Source organism: Pyxicephalus adspersus, chromosome 2, assembly GCF_032062135.1.
Source record: "Pyxicephalus adspersus chromosome 2, UCB_Pads_2.0, whole genome shotgun sequence".
NCBI classification, from domain to species: Eukaryota; Metazoa; Chordata; class Amphibia; order Anura; family Pyxicephalidae; genus Pyxicephalus; species Pyxicephalus adspersus.
In genome coordinates, this window is record NC_092859.1 from 27,833,049 (window position 1) to 27,855,220 (window position 22,172).

The 22,172-nt window shown below is 38.5% G+C and overlaps 1 protein-coding gene across 2 annotated transcripts in view; it reads right to left on the reverse strand.

Moving 5' to 3' along the window:
- Positions 1 to 22,172, reverse strand: part of LARGE1 (LARGE xylosyl- and glucuronyltransferase 1) — a 237,452-nt gene that overhangs the window by 166,610 nt on the left and 48,670 nt on the right. Inside the window, exons 1-2 of one of the 2 annotated variants that reach the window (XM_072400167.1) lie at positions 7,900 to 7,928; positions 1,876 to 2,066 (exon numbers count right to left, since the gene is read on the reverse strand). In XM_072400167.1, coding sequence (XP_072256268.1) covers positions 1,876 to 1,981 — 106 coding nt within the window. In that variant the 5' untranslated portion in view covers positions 1,982 to 2,066; positions 7,900 to 7,928. Of the gene's footprint in view, positions 1 to 1,875; positions 2,067 to 7,899; positions 7,929 to 22,172 lie in introns of those variants that run through there. The other variant, XM_072400166.1, reaches the window with a different exon arrangement.

Below are 22,172 nucleotides of genomic sequence, written 5' to 3' on the forward strand. Positions count from 1 at the left end.
CTCCTGCTTGCAGCAGACTGGTGACATCATCACAGCCTAGGTATAACACTGGAATGGAGCTTGGGGTCAGCTTTTATTGATAAGAGGTAAACCTTTTGGAAACCTATTTTGTTGGTGTATATTGTAATTGTGTGTTAGGAGTTTATTTGTGTGGGATTTTGAGTTTGGGATCTTTGGCCATCTTGGTTGGGTACAGAGGCCTGAATGAACTCCTACACCTACAAGATCATTCATATAGACGTGCTGAACTTGTATACCGAGCTTCACAAGTACATAATAAAAAAAAATTAAAACAGGAAAAGTTCCACGCTTGCAGAAGATATATTTTATGTCTCTTGTGTACTCCAAAGACTGCTTGTTAGCAGATTTAAAGTTTTAACATTTCATGTTAGGCAGATGCTACATGTATTGAGATCTATGAGAGTTCTGCTAATGTTGAGGCGCCAGAAAAAATGTCTAGGATGAACAACCCCTGACCCCATATTATGAGAGACCTAAATGAATCTGAACCTTTTTTTCTGTGACCTCTGACCTCAGCACATGGAAGAAAGAATTACATAGGTCATCCTATTACAGTATATGTCATTCCTTTCATATGAATGATTCCGTTCTTGCTTCCCCTGGCTCCTTTTTACATTTATTGTCTCCTTGTAATATAGCTATACTTTTTATGCTCAAGCAGAAAGTGTACTACATAGCACTGTTTAAGGTGCAGTGATGACCCCTGGAATGCAGTGTATCACAACCACAATTTTTTTTTTAGTTTTGGATGTAGAAAGAAAAGAAAGATTACAACTTCTGTCAAGTTTTTTTTTTTTTGCGGTCTTGTGTCCCCGCTGGGGACAGTTTGACCTGGTGAAAATTGTTACTGTAACAGAAAGTGAAAAGAAATACAAAATTATTGTTATTACAGAAATAGGAGGTAAGGTAAAGTCCTCCATTGGAGACACCTGTTATGGTGACAACTGTCTTCAAGAAATTTCCTGCATTTCAAGATAAGATGTGATGGACTATAACCTCAATAGGACATAGTAACAAAAAGCACTATTGTTTTAGCAGTACATCATCCAACCAAAAGGCAAAAGATTCACTTGACCTATAAAACAACCTTTAAATATTTACCCTTTATAATATCTAAAGGATTTTTCATTGGAATGTGCTAACTTTTTTGAACACATTACCTACTAGCTGAGCTACACCCTACAATTAAAAATTGGTTCCTTTGTTCCTTTAGAAACTACTGTTTCTCCTTTAGGACAGTATAACATCAAGGACTAAACTTTCAAGTTTGCACGATCAGGGAAGTTTGCACGATCTTTTTGAAGTTAAAGCTGAGCTGCGTGTGCCAGGATGAATGAATTCCTACATGGCTGCGCAGGAGTTGCATCATGCCCGAACCGCAAATTGAGCTGAAATTGGAAGAGGAGGAAGAGACAGAAGATGGCCCTTGTACCTCCCTCTGGGTCACATCTCAGGTCACATTATTTACCTTGTTCTGTAGCACCATCCCTGTGACATCATCACCCACTTGTAAAACTGTTGCAGGGTCAGCTGCTTGGAGAACATTTTCTACTGACATAGGTGCACCCCAGAACCACTATTTCCAGGCAGCAGTGTTGTTTAGCTGGGAAACAAATCAACATATGTATGTGGGAAAGCACATAGGCAATAATACATTATTAGGAGTTTTAAAGTCTATTAAGCAGGTCAAAACATGATGTAAGGAGCTCAATAGATTTCTGACATCAACAAGAATTTCCGGACTTGCAGCGTTTTTTAAAATGATAAGAAGAACATGCATTTATTGCAGGGATGCATTAAATACATTATTTTTTTATCATTTTGCTTAGATATTCATTTAAATTTGCTACTCACCGCCAAAATTTCCAGTGAAGAGGTAAATCCAGGTGATGGCTGGAACAAAAAGAAGAGTTAGAGAGGCAGCCAGGAACTTCCTTCTTCCCCTGCAGAATCCCAGCATTCTCTCAGAATTGGGCTATCCCAAAATTTCAGCGTGGTTCCTATGCTGGAAGCAACGCCCCTTGTTCCGCCAGCATGTTAAACTCCTGCAGGAGAGAGGCAAGACAGTGTCAGTCTGCAGCCAAAAGACATTGGAAAAATAGATCAATTGAAGATTATGCCAGGTCACTTCCTAGCAGAGGTAATGGTAAAACATTTTACAACAAATATTCCAATCTGTGTAAAAAATGCATAGTGGAGCCATTACATTGTTATTCTCCTTATTAAGTTTTAGTTTCATTGGTTTTTTACCACATTCATACATTCAACTAAGGACCTAAAACATTGACCTTGTATCTAAAGCTTAAAAAACAACAACAACAACATTTTTAATTTGCTCCATGTTGGTCTGCTAAATAAATAAACCACTAAAATGCCAAAAAAAACATCTTGTTAGCTGATAACTTTCTATGCCTTCTGTGTGTGCTGAAGTTTTATCAGTTACTTTTTCCAAGCTGTCACTATGGATGACATACTTCCTATGTCATGGAGAAGAGGAGATAAGGAAGTGCTATGTTGCCCTTGACTAGGGGTTACAATGCTGCTCTTCCACAGATACATTGGGCCTGATCTAATAAAGCTCTCTGGGCATGGGGAGGATACACTTTCATCAATGGAGCTGGGTGTTCCAGCAAACCTGGAATTGGTCATTTGTTTTTTGTTAGCAAATGTTTTCAACCCTGAACCAGATATATTCCAGGTTTGCTGGATCACCCGGCTTCACTGTTTAAAATGTATCCTCTCCAGGCCAATTGAGTGAATGTTGACCATCAAGAGAAACTAGAAGAATTCACCTTGTCAGGAGTACAGGCATACCTTTATCTCTTTAAAAATCTATTCTATATGAACAGTTAGTTATCTTACCATGAGTCCCTGTGTAGGTAAAAGAACCAGCATGGAGTGGGCATTTTATAGGATATTAGGTTTTCCAGAATCATAGACTGAAACTAAGTATTACCTTGCAGTAGATACAAGACAGCACCTAAACTGTGAGAGGTCTTTATTGCAGAAAAGACGCTGTCCCTTCTGCATTAAAACATACCTAGTTGTCTGATCTCTGTCTTCATCTACCAAAGAAAAGATGGTAGAATACCCGGCATATCCTGACTTCCGCTGCAGCTGCAGGGACTAAATAAACTCCCATGCACCTGTGCAGGAGTTACATTATCCCGACCTGGTCAATCAAGATAGCCTAGGACCCAACTCAGGGAGGAGGAGAAGAAGAGATGTGCCCACACCAGAGCAAGGACAGGTGAGGGATCAGGCAGGTGGGGTTGTTTTGTTGCAGAAGAGACGTCTGTCTATTCCGCAATAAAGTACCTGTCCAGTTGCATTTTTTATTTTTTGGGTTTAGTTCACTTTTGAAAAATAAATCTTGTAGTCACAAAATATCATGTGAATACATACTGCCCACAGGTAGTAATTGACCAAGCTAAAATCCATTTATTAAAAGGATTAAAACAGGTACAGTAAGCCTGGGATACAAAAAATCAAATGACTTGCTGCAGTTTCCAATGCTGCAGTGAAACCAATAAAATGTTTTAATACAGGAGAAGGAACAGTACAACTGAGCAAGGGAGGTTGCAGTTTGGCTTTAAAATAAAGTCCTACCCCTGAGGTAGCCCGAACAATAATGGCCCTTACTTCAGTTTCTTTAACAAGAGGGGGGGGGGGTAAGTTCCACCTATTCGGAAAGCTACCAACAGCCAATGCTCTGTTTTCTTTATAATTTAATGCACCTTTAATTACTTATCTTTTTCAAGGATTCTTTTCACCAGCCTTCCATTTCGAACAAAATGAACAAAAACCCTTACAAGCATTTTTGCAACCAGAAAGAGTTTTAAAAAAATTAGAACATAATGAAGACTATGCCTTGAATAGTTTTTGTAGCATCTGGACAAAGGAAAGTAAGGCACTGCAAATGCTGCTCAAATTGGCATAAAGTAGTGACATTGAAAAGCTGCAAGAATTTCTCAAAAATAATTTAGAAGATGGATAATATATTCTGAGAATAATTGCTTCTATGAAGATATCTCGACACACTGCGATGGGCAAAGCGCTCAGTCCTGCTCTAAATTATCCCGTTAAAACATGCACTAATGATTAGCCTATTTCCCCTACAGACGAAGAAATAAAGTTCTTTAATAGGAAAGTTTCGAAAGATACCCCTGAAAACAAGACTTTTATTAGCTCTAAGGAGTTCTCCGCTTTGATCAGTTGTTAAAGTTGTCAAGATGTACGATAATGTTAACCTGGCTGCCCTATACCTCCAGCTATGTGGATATGAAGGAATGGGCCCCATGCGTCTCATGTATCTGAAAATAATATACAACGTATGCCTTGTTCAGCACTAGCTCTATCATTCTGCATGAATAAAGGAGGTGTCTGGTTTCTTTCTTCTTTGTAAAGTGTAATGTGTCTATATTTTCTTTTTTTTTACTTTGGATAAAGTCTGTGATATACTGAAGAATTATGGGCGGCTCACATAGCTTAATGAATTGGATTCCAACATCGGTCATCCAATCATGTGCCAACAAAATCATCTTTCCTTGCACATGATTGAGTATTCTTTGCAATGTGAATTTCCACAATCACCAAGCTTAGTGAATTACGGGATAATTCACTTTGCAAATAAAAAGCATAACCTCCTTTAGTAAATTAATCCCCAATTCTGTGTTCAACAGGGAGTTTTTCTTTCACATGAAATCCTCGGGATGCAAAAGGAAAATGAGAGGAAATGGGTTGGTTTTATTAAAGTTCTCCAAGACTGGAGATGATACACTTTTTTCACTGAACCTGGGTAAATCGGCAAACCTGGAATTATTCCTTAAAAGTCCTTTGCTATTTGTTAGCACATGTTTCCAATCCTGGCCCAGATTAATTCCAGGTTTGCTGGATTACCCAGGTTCAAAGATTCAGCCTTGGAGAGCTTTATTAAATCAGGCCCAATGTCTGAAAAGTGAGGAAAAATAGATATTTGTCAGTGGAACAAGCAATTTTGTTATATCCACTCACCTCTTGTACTAATAAGTTAAAATTTCCTTTCACTTTCTTTTATTTGTCACTGTGATGCAAATTTGACAGGAATTTTAGACCTTTCACACCTTCAAATTCCTCTTTGTCTAGTTAGCATTTTGTTTTTACAGAAATAAGTGCAACAGTTTTTCTCATATATTATGCAGTATTTCTTCTTCTAGGAATTGTGTTTAATGCTTGTAATATGTACTGGTTCTTGTAGATAGTTCATATATCATATCATGTTTTGGCTGGGCATTCACTTTAAAGAATCTATATCATAAATCAGTAAATCTGAAGTTTAGAAAACATCTCTGATGAAGGTATTTTCAGGTCTCTGTTTTAAATGTCAGTGATTGATTCTCCACCAGATATGTTCTCATGAAATATCCACACATGTAAGATTGAATTCCAGGAAAGTAAAACCTTTTAGTTCAGTTATATAATGATTTCTTAAAAAATGCATTATTTTAAAAGTAAAAATACCCCTTCTATAAAGAAGAAAGAGAAGCTTTCGAGCAATGTCTTCAAATCTTCAGGTCAGAGCAGTGAGTACAGTTGTGACTATCAGGGTGCATCTCCTAAAAAGCCTCTACTACACAATGTACTGTTATTGCAAACAAAGAATGTACTGAACAGAACACCTAATTGCATAATTGAAACTGATTTGTTCCTTGAAAGACTTGAATGTTCTTTTTTTCTGATGTATACATCTACTAATGCAAAACATTATTATGTTCAATGTATTAATAAAAAACAGCAATATAAAAAAGCACTTGTTGGATTAACCAATATTAATTAGGCTTAAGATCATAAAAATAGGATGACCTTTTCTATATATCTAGCAACATCTTAAGAGGTAAGAGTCATATCTAAAGCAGCTTTCTAACAGTTTTTATGTAGGGAGTTTTATATCCAATTCAATTCGCATATGGTTATGCTGCAAATAATGCAAAGACTTCCATTATATTTCTATGCCAGCACTCATACAGTTTACAGGGACCAGGCTGGCAGCAGGATGGGTTGGTATTCTGAAGCTCCATTGGGCACATGATCGTGGTGCCAAGAAGTGACTTACAGCAAACACCATTAGCTGTCAAGTCAGAGAAAATCACATTTGTCCTGATCACACAGAGCTAAATTCCCGCCAATTTGTCCTGATTTGTGAATGCTTTTAAGTTGCCTGTCACACCTCATCAGTGCACACACCAGATAAGATCCCAATTTGCTGACTTTATTAGCATGCCTTGAGAAGAGAGGTCACCCCAATTATTTATGACACCCCCTCTCGCAATGCGCCACGCACACGTCTGCTGTCAAACCTAATAAAATGGCAGACAGAGAGGTACAAGCAGGCCGAGGATGAAAGCTTCGGCAATTTGCCTATTTACTCCCAAGCCAGCAGGCAGCTGCAAGATAGCAGCGGCTGAAAAGTGACACTTTTCATAGGGTTCTGTGTTTTAGCCAAAGAGCCTAAAGGAAGAGGTACAACAAACCCGACCCAAATGGTAATATCGTGGTAGGAGATCAACACCAAGGCCAAATGTCAAAAGAGTTCCTCAAGCTGAACTTGTAGCTGCTGAAAGTTGCTCAAAAAGCAGTTGAATTTTACATATTAGAGATTTTTTTAGCTGCCCATCCAGCCTTGTGATTTACACAGTTGAGCCGGACAGCAGATGAGCAGGCTTTTCTCTACTGCAGGTAAAGCATTACAGATAGGGCATCTCCATTCTCATTCTGTGACTCGACTGTTATGGATCAGACAGGAGGAGTCACCATTCTTGTCAGCAGATTTGTTGTAAGCACATGTACCTGTGATAAATATGTGAAAATATATGTACCAGCATCATTTTTGAAAGCATTCTATCTTTTAGCATTAAAATGTTCCAGTCATGGGAGTTTGCTTAGGTTTTGATGATGTCAGTTTGCTTTTTTTCTCACAACTGATCAGACTGCAGTTTTACAATTTTGTAGAAAATAAAAAGGTGAGCGGCTGCAGGAGGGGAGGATACTCTTATGTCAGACATTTGTAAACAGTCAAGAACCGTATAGGTACCAGCATTGTGTCATGTTGGAGGCTACATCTCAGTCCAGATGTAGATGATTACCCTGAATGATGGCTGAACAAGGATGGTGCTCTCCTTCACCAGAGCAAAACAGATGAAGACATTTTCATGGGGAGTCGCAACAAAGAGGTAACAAATACCTGGAAATGTTACTCTTGCACATAACTTAGCATGCACTTCTAGTTATATCTGTATGATGGTGCACACTTCAAATCATTTGTGTGTGCTTCCTGATTTAAGTAAAAGCTTTGCAGAGAAGTGAAGATATCTGTTATCTTGCCAGAAGCTCGGACTTCTTAATTCCCAGTGGCAACACTTTCTAGGATGATCCTACCTGTGTAATGTAGCCCCCTCATTTAAATAAAGTATATGTAATATACAAACACAAAGAAGTCCTGGCTGCAGCCTATTTACTTTAAATTACTAGTTAAAAAAAAAATTATAAATGAAGAATGACATTTACCATGACCTTACACTGTCCCCCAACCCTTGAGAGTGTATAGAAACTTTCCTTTAATAAACACAGATGTAAACAGCATATCACTGTTCATTCCTATCTTTCTTTTCTGGTTTTGATTTGCTATTGCAATTGACTTTTTGCAAAATAACCCTCCAATACACTTATGTGTGTTTTTAACTTCCCAGCAAGTGCAAACCCAACTTTCTTACCCACAATTCTCTGCCTGCGATTCCAAAATCCCTTGCACCCTAAGTGTGAAAGAGAGTGCTACTTTTACTGGTAATATTCACCATTATGATTCACCTACATGACATACAGTTCAGATAAAAAGGTTCTTACCAGTGCAGTATGCAGCCACACTGTATTCAAGGCAGTACACATGGTCTGTTTGTAGGGAATATCAGAGACTTAGAGATTATATGTCACCACGTCATTATTCGTAAATCACGTGCCAAGACCCAGATTGTCAGTTGCGCTATTTTTGGTGTGTGATGACCACTTGGCGTAGAATCCCGCATGAATGCATCCCTTTAAACACAGCTAGCAATCTATTATTAGACACAGTGACTGTTCGTGCTGACTAGCAATGAGACCTCCGCAGGTAACTGGCAGGACACTTCACACATAATGCCAAGCACGAAAGAGTCGGCAGATCAAAGGACAGAAGGCTCTCAGTTATTCACACCTCACCATGGACCTCACTTACTGCTATGTGGATGAAAATAAACTGCAAGCATTGTTGTGCTGGTCGGGCCTAGAGAGACTCCATATATAACAAGCAATGATGGTATTACTTGCTACAAACATGCATTGACAGTTGCCACACTCGTTTTCCTTCATGTTCATTTACAAGACACAGGGTGTCTGCTCATATGTGAGACATATATGTGTCATATGTGTAGAACTACAAGTCCTAGCATCTCTCAATACTGATGTTTTCTTAATGGACCTTGTACTAAAAAATATATACAGATGACCATTTTGGGAATGAAGTCAGAACTTTCACCCTGCATACCTGTCCTCCTTAATTGACCTAAAATAAGTGGAGGATTTGGTTTCATGTGATTGTTTCTCCAGAAGAGCGGAGCTATCGTAGCTCAGAGATCATCCAGGGTCGCCATCTTCTTACATTAGACGTACGCTGTGAGAAAGTGAAGTACAACCACTATGTTGCTCTGCAAGCAACCGGCTCGAAACATTTTATTTTTAGATAACATACCTTTGTCACTTAAAATAAAAGCTTAATTTTGATTAATCTGGGAGGCTGCACCTAATCAGACGTGGCTCACCTCATTTCCAGACTGGAGGATATCTGGCGGTGTCTAACACTATCCTCCCCAGCCTGTCTGTCCCTGGCCTCTTTCATTACTGTGAATTCAAAGTTCTTTCCATTATACAATAATAAAAGCGTAGCATCACATGCCTACCAAGGGCAGGGCTGCATGCAAATACAGCCAATTCTTTCAGATTGACATCCACCCATGAAGGCATTTTAAAAAGTGCATAAAATATGGACATCTATAAATTTTTAATAACATATGTATAAAAAAACAGAAAGGTTTGATTTTCCTTTATTTATTTATTTAGTTAGCACAGTGTTTCTCGGTCTGTTTTTTAACTTACAACTTTATAACTTTCAGGTCTCCGGTTATATTAATATATTCACTGCTCATTGTACTTGAGTGTGGTGGTGAGTAGGAAGAATGTCTCTTACACTGCTGGTCAGTGGGAAGGCTGCTTCTCTTACAGATCACTAAAAAGATTATTGCTATCTTTTAAACTGACCACAAATTGCTCGTTGCTTAAGGAACCCTTAGCAACCTCAAGAGGACCCCTAGTGTACCTTGGTTAAGAAACTCTGAGTTAGCACATTGATGAGATGAATAGTGAGAGGCCAGCAAACTAAAGTTTAGCTTTACCGGTAATTTCCCTTAAACTAATCACCTAATTATTAAACAATATTTATACAGCAACAGCATATTACGCAGCACTGTACTGTGTATTAGATAGGGGTTGCAAATGTCGGACAGATACAGACAGTGACACAGGAGGAGGAGAGGACCCTGCCCAGAAGAGCTTGCAATCTAATTTATATCTGGAATACCTACATTTATTATACATTTGCTTTATTGATCCTATTGAATACAATCCAGGATTAAATAGCGCCTTACTAGATATATTAAAGTCTATGAACAGCCAAATCTATCATAGTTTAGTGAGAATTTAGAGAAGTCCTGAGGGCAGGAAACAAGTAGAGTGTCCTAGGGTTGGTGGATTTTGGAAACTCTATTCTATAGGAATACTCACCCACACTCTCCACTAATTCATTATCAAGTAACTCCACCATTGCAGGAGAACCTCTGCAGTGCTGAGCTTTAGGAATTTTACCATTTTGCTACACTTACTGATGTAGATATTATATCATTGCCATTTTCCCCTCTTCAACCCTTATCTCTTGCAAATTTTCATGATGAAATGGTGTTGGGTGACACTACAACGTAGTCAGTTCCTGTGACATCCACAATTATTAATACATCAACTACTTTTCTTTTTCTTTAAGAATATTCCCCAAGAACCAATTTTCTCCAATTGTGCTTTCTCTTGTTCAATTTGCTCATTATACTATCACCCAAAGATGGAGAATCGCACTAAAAGAAGAGACAAGCAACGGAGCAGTTTGACAGAGCGCAGCTCAATACATCAGTCATATTACAGCCATGGGTATACAAAGCAGTGATATCAATAGAAGGGTAAAGTACAACTAAAGGATCCTATATGACAGTCGAAATAAATAACTAAATCCAGTAACTATGTGATGCACAAGCCTCATAAAGTAAGCAAAAGAACCCTTTTACTTCCCTGACTGCAAAACATCCTACTTTATTTGTGTCTCACAATCTCCCCCTCCCAGACACTGCAGATAACAGTGGGAGGGTTTTAGTAACAGAGGCAGTGCTGTTAACCCAGAAAGCAGTGGGAAGGACTTGGCGTGGCCAGGTGATGATTGACAAGTTACAGGCATGTGAATCAGTAGTGACAGTGCTGATAGCCATTCCTCCTGCAACATATTTTATAATACTACAGAGCAATCAGGAACAGTGCACAAGAGAATGACAGCTAAAGCAGAAGTAGTGTAGCATCATGGCCACCACATCCTGTGGTGCATAGCTCATATTTTTTTAAGAAGAAGTAAACCCTGGTATACTTACCTGTCCCTGTTCCACCATGGGTGCCACCAGCTTCTTCCTTCTTCTCTTCCTTGCTGCTATCTCTGGCTATGTTGCTGACGTAACTCCCAAAAAGAAACGTGAACGTTCATTTAGTACTGGTGACCACAGGAAAAAACGGGGTGTGCCTGGAAACCAAAGCTCCTGCGCAGCACAGAATTTTCACAGAAAGAAGAATGCGATCAGGCAGGTAAGAATGCTTACTGCAGAAGGAACATTGCCAGTTGCTTTCTGCAAAGCTCGGCCTGATCACATATTGATAAAGTCGAATTAGACTGAAGAAAAGAGACTAAAAAAAATTGAAAAAAGGCATTAAATCTCAGCTATAACAAAATCTGAGCAAGAAAATAAAAAATATATAAATTGTGTAGTTTTACTTGTTTGTGCCCGTAAAGCTATCCATAGAGACTTAGGATTCCTTGTGCCTTTTAGTTTCCTATTACCAGAATGGGGCCTTACAAATGATTCTCACCTACTTCTTGTGAAAGCCCAGCCCCTTTATGTAGTAGAATGCCAGAAAAAGTAGTTCAGCATTTATTGTTCTTCCTGTCACATGTTCACATCTGATAGACCAATCCACCTGCTAAATCCAAGAATGAGAGGAAACAAACTACATTGCAGGGTGCAAGCACATTTGATTTATGAAACAGATATTCTGATATTGGTAACTAAATGTAGATGCTAACATTTTGCCATTATAAATTGATAATATTTCTTTTGAGTTTTGTCATTTTGTCAATAGGGGGAAGAAAAGAATAAGAAAAAAAAAACAGTGAAACTTTCTTTTACCTTTATTAGCTGGATAATTTCATCTTGTCTTCAGGAGAAATCTTGGGGACAGATCTCTTACTTATTTTAGTAATTTGCTTGTGGCCTGCAGCTTTTTAGGACCTAAAGCAAATATTTAAAAAAAAGCGACATTTTGGCATAGGCTGCGGGTGGACCATGCAGGCATATGCCCAAGGCAGCAAGTGAAACAGGTCAAGTGGCAGCATCCTTGCTTGGAGATGATTTAGATCTCATGCGTCACCTGCCAGATGCTATCTGTTGTAGCCAAGGGGATAAATATGATGAGATCATTTTTACCATTACAGAATAACTAGTCTTTCCTTGTTCCCAAAATACTCCTGAAAAGCTTGTAATTGGTGAGAGCACTAATAACGGCAAAAGAGAGGAGAACAGGATACTCACAGTACTAATGCCCAAACGATAGTTCCATTTCTATGTTCTAATATTAATATTATTAAACATGTACTAAAAAATGACATTACTAAGGTCTCCAAGGCTAGAGAGGATAAACTTTCATCAGTGAAGCTGGGTGATCCAGAAAACCTTGAATGGGTTCCTATTTGTTAGAAAAGGATTTCAATCCTGGACCATTCCAGGTGTGCTGGCTCCCTCAGCTTAACTGATGAAAGTGTATCCTCTCCAGCCTTGGAGAGCTTTAATAAATCAGGCCCAATGGATCCCAACAAGTGGTGCTTACCAATAGCTTTGGTTTGGCTTTTAGTTATTTTGAAGTGTTTCCCCCGAACCCCTAAGTGACAACCACCTAAAAACGACTTATCTTTAGTCTCTCCCCTGAGTTCTTCCTTGTTCTGTCATGTGTTTCACAACACATGATTGACCATGTGTGTTACTTGGCGATTTTAATACCTATATGGCTGCCCTATACTCCAGGTGGCAGTAAGGAGCATGGCTCCAAAATGCCCCTAAAACAGGCAGCTGTGGAATCTAATTGATCTCCATAAGCCTCATGGTTATCTCACCAATATTTTACAAAACAACTCCCCTACTCAGAAAAAATATCCATTTCACTGATAAAAAATATGTTTCACCCGAAATCCAAAGTACTTCTACAAAGTGTCTTACATAAAAAATGTCATCACTGAGTGATGAACGGCCTGGAAGATAGTCATTGAAATATTAACAAGCGGTCATAAGTAGAGCGAGACAATATCAGGCAGTTTAGAGATCTTGTATCTAATGTCATTTCCAGCCAGGCCATATATCTCTTACAGCATCTGTCTTTTGTCTGCGTGTAGAAAAAAATCCATCACAAATATCAGGATATTCAGTTAGATCAGAAAAGAGGACAGTTATACAAGAGGTGGAAAAGGACAATAGAAGACAGCAGGGAAAAAAAGGAATAAAAGGAAGCGAACGGGGAAAGGAAAAGAAAAAAAGAGAAGGGTGGTGAACATTATTGAGTAAATGAAATATGTGTTCTATGTGACTAAGTATATTCTGGTATACTGGTGGAATGTCTATTCAGTATGTGGTGTTAATGCCTCTCTAACCAGGCCATAATGAAATAATTTTTTGCACTTTAAACTATTTTTTTATAATATAGACTTGTTTATTAAAGCTTTCCAAGAGCAGATATACTTTCATCAGTGAAGCTGGGTAATCCAGGGAACCTGGAATGAATTTCTTCTATTTGCTAGCAAATGTTTTGAATTTTGAACCAGATTCACGTGAGGTTTGCTGGATCACCCAGATTAACTGATGAAAGTGTATCTTCTCTTGGAGAGCTTTATTAAATCCGACTCTTCATCAGAGAAGCTTGACACCCTTTTTAAAATAACAGGAACGATACTATGTAACAGCAAATACAAAGCACAGAAATATCAGAGTAGGGTGGGGAATGATCTTTGCTTCCGCAAACATCTGCACCTTTGTTTTAGGGCCAAAGGGCTTCACCAAACTGCCAGGATCAACAAAGAGAGAACAGCAGCTAAATTCAACTATGGAGTTTTTCTGCCAATAGATAAATAAGGCGCATAAAATAAAAGGAGGGTAGTTCCAGTCAGAAAAAAAAGAGGAACATATTGTCATTTATATGGAGATTAATAGAAAGGCAGAAGACGGATTTGAGGAGATCAGAGGCAGATAAATGGATTGGAGTGAGCGGTTCTAGCTGAAAAGCTCTGAATAGATTGAGCAGGATAGAGGTGTCCCACATAGAGGACGGATGATAATATGTTCTGGCAATCAATACAGAATAAAATGAGGACATAAATTAGTGTTTGGCCAGTCAGGAGAAAGGCTCAGCTCCATAAGAATGCATAAAAAGTAGGACTGGAATTTGAAAGTGAACCTATGGCAGAAATATAGGACGTTTAGAAAGTATAGGATATTGGAGCTTCAAGCAAAACAAGTTCTTATCAATCATAACTCTGCTTTGCATGCTGTCCACTTTCATTAGTAAGGATAAAATGGCTGCTAGTCCTACTGTTCTGGCCTCATTTCTTGTGCTGGGCTAACACACATCATGGTCCTGCTGCTGAAGTTGCAGCAATGTCAGCCCTTGGATTTGTGTGTTCCATTAGCTAAATGGCAGTGATATCATCAAGTCGCCATGTCTATTACAGTGTTGTTGGCCAGAATTGCTTAATTTATCCAAGCCTAAAATGTAATTCACAGAGGTGATGTAGGAGCTTCCAACACACACAAAATCAAACCACTAATCAAAGCATTTTGTTTTGTAAATTGTAATGGATAACTTATATATACTAATAGTGAAGTAGTGCTTTATCTATTAATTGCTGTGGGTACATGCTCCATAAATGGTGCCTTCATTCTGTCTCAGCTGTTCAGTGCATCCCCGACCTGGAAAGAGCTTATTTTCCAGAAACTAAACAAGAGTGACACTCTGCCCTATATTTCCCAATTCTTTTCTATGTTGTCACCTTGCTACAACATAGTAAATGAATGGGAGGGGGTTTCTGATGGACACCACTCATGATGTGTAGACACAACCCACTGTTGTCACAATCGTGACAAAAAATCTATCACAGCAGTGCATGTAAGTAGGAAGTGGCTGTAGCAGATCAGCCCCACTGAAACAAAATAAAAGATGAATAAAAGGTGAAAACTGTACTTTCATTAAAAATGCCAATTGTTTATATTAAACAAGACTAAGCTTAGCTGAAGTGTGCCATTGAAGTCTGTCATATCATTCACTTCCCAGGCCATGTAAGATCGACCGCTGGAAACCTAGTGCCCCATTCCTGCAAGGCAATATCTGTAGTCACTGTACTATAGTGCCATAGTATTCCGAAAACACAAATTATATGCTGACAACACTAACAATTAGCTTGTATCATAAATTATTTTAAAAAACCTGATATTACACATGTTACAATGCGTTCAGCTCGGTGAATACAGCCTCCATTAGCAGAAGCCATTTTGTGCTAATAGCTTCTTCAGGTTGTCAGCTAATATCACTTTTGTAGCCTCTCTGGAAGTCTCTGGCAGACTAAACTAATTGGACTTTCAAGCACTGACTCCTGTTTAACTCTCCATCCCAAAGGTGTCCTTCTATCTACATCCATCTTTTCTTCATTCTGAGTAGCAACAGTTCCTGCTACTGCCACTTTATCTCCTCAACGGCCGCCTGACAATTTCCTCTCGGCCTGCCAGGAGAGCCAAGGAAAGAAAAGGAAAAAAAATCTGGTTTCCTTATCTCACATTGCAATGCCATTCCCCATCAGGACTGGATCCTGAATATTCTAAAATACAAGAGCTTGTAAATGAATGTTTAAAAAGCCGGCACGGCACAGGGTGTCTCTCTTGCGCCTCTTTTTTCTTAATAGCTTGGCAATTTGCCTACTAGCCAAAAGGCCCTTGGTACTTCACTGAAAAACTGAAATGTGTTCCTAACAATGAATAGGATTAATACCTACATGAAGTTTTACTGCAACTACAGGTGGATACATAGCTTGTTTAGGGGGCTGCTGGAGGCTCCTTACCAGCTAAATTCCTGCTAAATATGCTGGTAAAGTAGGGGAACTGTTCTACTTGCCAAAACATTTTTCATTCTGTTCAATTAGTCCTATGACCCCAAGGAAATTATTCCTGGAACAGTTGCCGAATTAAAGATTTCTTTTTACCTACTGTTCTGATGAGTTCTTACTGTTCCTACTGTTCTGATAGTCTTTTTTTTCTCAAAGAATACTAAATTATTTTCACCCCTCCTTAGTTACCTTTCAAATAAATTCACCCGTTTAAATGTACATAGATCAAATAAACACACACAGGCTTCAGAAAGAGACTGCAAGTGGCTTTTTCCCTCATTGTTTGAAGGCATGGTCCAGTGGTGTCACCATCAGTAAACCCACCATAAAACATGCCATGCAGTCATCACTAAATAGTGAACTAAATTCGTGTAGACAGAATGTGGACACAAGATTTCAGGAGAATGAAAAGGTGAAAACAAGCATCAAGTACAGGTAAAAGTACATCAAGTACATATGATGCTGAGCCATTGTCATTGAAAGAACTGAAAACCATTAAATAAAAGGGGCAAGACAGAGACCCCTTAGAAAGGAAAGGGCTGGATAATGCTGGATGTCCATCAGCCTGGAAAAAAAAAGTTTTGTGACTCAGGTAAGACCCTTCATATGTCTATGACTTGATCGTAGGTGCCTGGCTTGATAATTGTATGAAACAAAGGAAAAGAGAAGGAAAAGACAGGCTTTTGTCGGCACTAAAAATAAAAAAAATTGTAGAAATGTATTAATTAATGGGGACAGGTGGCCTAAACCATTGTTTTTCAACCTTTTTTAAACCATAGCACATTTTTTACATTCGGCACACCACAAATCAAAAATGTTACAAAATGACACTCTGTAGCTAATTCTCTTGTCTCTAAGAATAAACAAGGCAAATAAGCTACCTACTGCCACCCACTGACATGGAAGAGTATTACATTACTCTGCCAGCCACTACACCATAGACCCGACAATGGTAATTGGATAATTTTCAACAACTCCAAAAAACTAAACATATCAGCCTAACAGCTTATATTCCAGACTAACGAACCACCCTGAGAAAACTACCAAAGAAATTCTGAAAAGTTTAACTATACAGCTATCTGGCTGCACCTAGCCTTATCCCTATTTTAACACATGGTCCCTTAAATCATAAATCGGCAGATTAAACATATCGAACTCTCAAATCCCCTGAGGAAGCCCTAAATGGGTGAAACGTGTCGGGACGTGTCGGGACGAGTTCTTTCAACTTTCTTTATTGTAACTGCCTAAGTTTGTACAAAATGACCACAGACTTTATGATTTATTATCTCCAGGGAAACTGTGATAGTTAAAACTTCTAGCACAGTAGAACTTTGTATAGTTTAGACTACCTATCCATATATATATATATATATATATATATATATAAAGATACATAGATATAGAATATAAACAAATACATTTTGATGTATGTTTCATTATGTATGTATCATTATAACTTTAAAGCTAAAAGACCTATTACCGGCCACAATAAAGTTAGGAGGAGAAAGTGTAGACTGACCTTCCAGTCAGCCTAAGGTTAAATAGTAATTTCAGCACATTCTGTATAAAAATCAATGTTTCCATTTTGTTCCAGGGCTATAAAAGTATCTCCAGCCCCCGGCGCCGGGTCTAACGTTCAGGCCAGCAGCTCTTAACCCCTATTTGCAGCAAATGCAGCTGTTAAAGTGAACTGGGTAATAGACTGTTCAGTATGGTGCAAACACAAAACATTGTCAATCACACTTGATGGGCCAAAAAGACTTTCAAAGATGGCCAGCTATGTTACTCACCATACACCAATGACGTCTAGAGTCCCATATGTCCATTTTTGTGCAGTAGAACTTGTGGCTTACTGCAGGATAAACTGAAATCATATTTTTTACCATTACAAGAAATTTCAGTACTTATAGCCCCTTTAAAGAAGAACTAACGTTTCCTTTTAAAAAATTGTGATCAGGCAGGTCTTTATTGCAGAAAGGAACAGGCAATGTTCTTTTGCAAAAAAACATACTAACATGCCTGATCATTGCCTTCTTTTGTCAAAACTGATGAGCTGAGCATGCGCAGCTCAACGTAGGAAGTCGGTGCATCCTGACAGCGGCAGAGGAAGCTGGGATGAACTTGTCTGCGCAAGAAATAAGTCATTCCACCTAATCAACAAGCTCAAGATTGAATCCTGGAAAAGGAGAATAAGGAGAATAGGAAGAGGGTGGCTCCCACAATGTAGGAGCCACAGGTGAGTATAAATCATAAATTGTGATCAGACAGGTATGGTTATTTTTTGCAGAAACATCACTTGTCCTTTCTGAAATAAAGGGTTACTTTTAATAAAGGCTTGAGTACTACTTTATGCTGGATTCACACTGAATATATTGTTACAAACATGTTAGAAGCTCATGAAATAACTGCATTCAAAAAACCACTGGGAAAGAAAAGTGGTCAAAGATATCCATGGAAAATCCATCTCCGTGTCTCTGGCAGCTTTAGGCACAGGCCTACCGGGGCTAATAGTTAATCCAGCCCTGGTGATTCATGTTCTTTAAACAAGCAGAAAATTAAATCTGTGGAATTAGTTCACAGGGAATCAGAGCATTAGAAACAAAGGTTTTGTAAGGGTCGGCAGTCTGGTTTATGTCTTTAGGTGAGATCTATACCATAAGAGACTCCTACATGGTATTATGTATAGAAACACAGCTTGCAGCTCTTCAGGCTTACATTGGCATTCATTGTGACACTTGAGTCTTTAAAAGCCCAGGATGAAGCACACTTAGCTAATTTCTATGAATTTATATAGGTCACCACTGTGTGCGTTTGTCAGTGATTAAATGTGGTGCACTGTACACAAAGAATTAATGAAGGGTATAGTGCGGGGAAGCTTCTATTTAATGCCCAGTAATGGCATAAACACAAATAGGATTTGCTGGTACCCCCATTGTAAATAATAGTATTATTATCTGCATTATGCACAAACACTGCATATTGTGAAAAGAATATATTCTATATCTCTTCATGGTGAGTGGAGTCATACCAGGGTGTGTCTAAGCTGCAAATGACTTTAAATTGGATTATGAGGCTAAATGACCTTCTTTTAAATATTATTATCAATGCTTGTAAATACATAATTAAAAGTTTTGTAACATACATACAAATCCATGAGATGCAGAACAGACAAAGTAAGTGAAGCTAAATAAAGGAACCATTAAACATCTTCCATATTAAGTGTATTAAAGTACAACTATAATTGGACAATAAAAAAAAAGAACGGGAAGGGGAATTTTGTTTTGCAGTGGATGTCCTTTCTGTAATAAAATACACTTACCTGCCTATTCATAATGTTTTTTTTTAAGAACACCAAGGACCAGGTGAAGATGGCACCCATGACAGAGCAGTGACAGTTCAGATCAAAATCACAAAATCAGGCAGGTATGTTTATTTTATCACAGAAGGGACAATACCTGTCCCTTCTACAATATTGTATATGCCTGTTCACAGTTCCATATTTGTATAGTTAAGCTTTACTGTAACAGCTTACAAACTTATTTATCATTAAAAAGGTAAGGTGCTGATCTGAGGTCAACAGGACTTTAAATGGGGGGATGTGAGTGTACAGGGATATAAAGTGGGGTTCTGAATGTTAGTGGGAGACTAATCTGGACTCTAAAAAGGAAAGGGGTAAGGGGTAAACAGATCTAGGATTTGAGTGTAAATGAGGGTATTTGATCTGGGATTTGAGTGTAGAGAGAGATGTCTGATCTAGAGTCTGAATGTAAACTGATGAGGGGTTGGGGGTTCTGAGCATAAAGGGAGCGCTTATTTTGGAATTTAAAAGGGGATCAGAAGTCCAGTTGTTTAGGGTAATGATCTGGGGTCCGAGTGTTAAGGGGTCAGGTCTGGGGTCTCAGAGTTAAGGGGTCTGGTCTGGGGTCTGAATGTGTAGAAGAAATGATCTGAGTTTTGCATTTTAAGGGGGATCTGACCTGGGGTCTGGATGTTAAGGGGGACTGATTTGGCATCTGAAGATGAGTAAAAAGTGGATATTGATCTGGGAGACTGATTGGTTCCTCCCTCTAATTTTAAAAATACAATGAGGGGAGTCCTTCACTCCAGTAATAATATTTTTGCTCTATGCCAAAAATTCTCTGATTTTTTCAAATTTATTCCTCCCGCTAATGTCGGAGCATTTTTGTCTACTACTAACTAACAAAGCTGGGCATTTTCCACTAACTAATAACATCAGTCATTTATACATCACAGATCAGTGAAGGAATTTTGCTCCTACTGACCAGTGACACTTAACCATTTTCCCCCATTGACAGATAACACTCAACTTTTTCTCACCCACTGGCCACCAACAGGGAGTAACTTTTTTTTCCCACTGACCACAATCATTAGATTGTGCTATATGTTACATATCCTCATCTAAGTGTTTCAACAATTGCTGGTTGCTAAGCAGCCTCTACGCATTGGAATTATTTTATTTTACATTCTCAGGTTGATTCAGACATAAAACATATATAACTGAAAGGTTTAACAAATGATATTTTGCCCTGAGGTTTATGTTTGTCTGTAAGAATCTTGCTTGCAGCATAGAAATTACAGAATATTTTTTGGGTACAGGGAATATATGAATAGGAAATTTATATGGTATGTACTGGATAGGTGGATTCTGTACATACATATGGACATGAACCAAATTTCAAGTGCAAGAACATTTAAACTGATCAATGAAAGATACCATATAGAAACCGCTAAGCAATCTAAACTCTAATCTGCTTCCAACTAAACTTTAATCCATTTTAGTAATTGATTGAATTGGCTACAAACTGCCATATGCATGGCCAACATTATAATACAGAGCAATCCCAACCTGCAGAATATTCACTACATCTGAAAGCAATCAGCCGCACAAATCAATCATACAGTACAAGCTATTATTGTTCCTTCAGAATACAATCATTCAAAAATGTTGTATGTTTTTTAACAATTAATTTCAATGTGCTGTCAGCCTGCGGCTGTAAAAATTCAGTATGATCCAATAAACTTCTTGTTGTAAAATTTTGTGGTTTATTCCATCATTGCCTTTGTAATATTTGCCTATTTTCAGTGTGATTGCCTGCACATTCACAGCACATCTACTCAGGCCTGAGCCCTACCCATGGCGTCATTTAACCCACAATAGCCCCATTTTGTCCTCCTCTCTCTATCCATCGTGGCTGCCTGCTTTGTGTATCTGCCAGACAGGGAGTCGCTGGTTTTGGACCAAGGAGAGACGGTGCTTAAAATTCACCCTGACCAGCGCTGACCCCGGGCTCGGGCCTGGCTGTTGCTATGGCAACTAGAAGCCTAGGTATTTATTTATAAATCCACTGCTTCAATGTCTTAAAAGACAAGCTGCCCTGCAAATACAAACAAAAAGAATATTTAGCAAGCGCACAGACTAATACCGTTTCATTATTTTAAATCCTGCAAAGAGAGGATTCGTACTCTCCAACATTAGAAGCAGAAATATACAAGCAGGTTATAGAGATGAGTGCATAGCTGGAAATCCATGTCATGGGCTATTTGCCCAATTCATTCCTGCGATCCGATCCAGCAGGTTCTAATCCGCTGACCTGCCAGTGTTTTTTTTCTATTTCCTCATTTTAACGGCCGCAAAGTTTACACAGCAAACACACAAATCATACAGGGTAAAAACAAACAGTTTTATCAGTAAAATAGATTTGTAATTCTGGCATTTTAGTGAGACATCACAGCCAGTGACCTCACTTTTCTCCACAGCATCAGAGCTTGGTCAGTGGTCTACCCCTGGTTTGGTTGTCGATCTCCCCCTTCTGCAACCTCTAATCTGCTGCAATCCAAATTTTAATCCATTTAGTAATTTATTGTATTGGCTGAAAACTGCCAAACGCATGGCCACCATTATAATATATCTGAAAGCAATCAGCCACACAAATCAATCACACCGTACACGCTATTATTGTTCCTTCAGAATACAACCATTCAAAAATGTTGTATGTTTTTTAAAAAATAATTTCAATGTGGTCTGGTTGTCACTCTGCTCCTTCTGCAACTTCTAGCAGCAATGACTGAAAGAAATATCCAACTCAATCTCTTTCTTCCATTCTCAGTCCTACAGAACAGGTGATCACAGGAAGCTAATATAAATATAAAGTTACATCCACGTATGGGATATTTTTAACATACATATAAGGATTTAAAGGGCAAGTTTACATATTACACATACTACATACAACCAACAAGTGTCCCAATTTGTCCCGGGTTTGCACCAAAATCCCAGCATTCCACAGGTCCAAAACAGGTTCCACCACCAGAAGCCTTTTCTTTTGAAGCCAAACAGCAGATCATTGCCAAAACAAAAATATCTTCTAATAGAAACAGCCAATCATTTACCAGAATGACTTGGGCTTCTGCCCATCAGAGGGCACTGCAAATGCACCCTGTTAGGAAATAGTGCAATGCTCTGCAAGTCTAATAATGGTAGCACTTACCTGGTATTGCATTTTAGGGACAGGAATTTAAGGGAAATATTTATGGGGCAAAAACCTGTCAGGATATTAGCAATTCC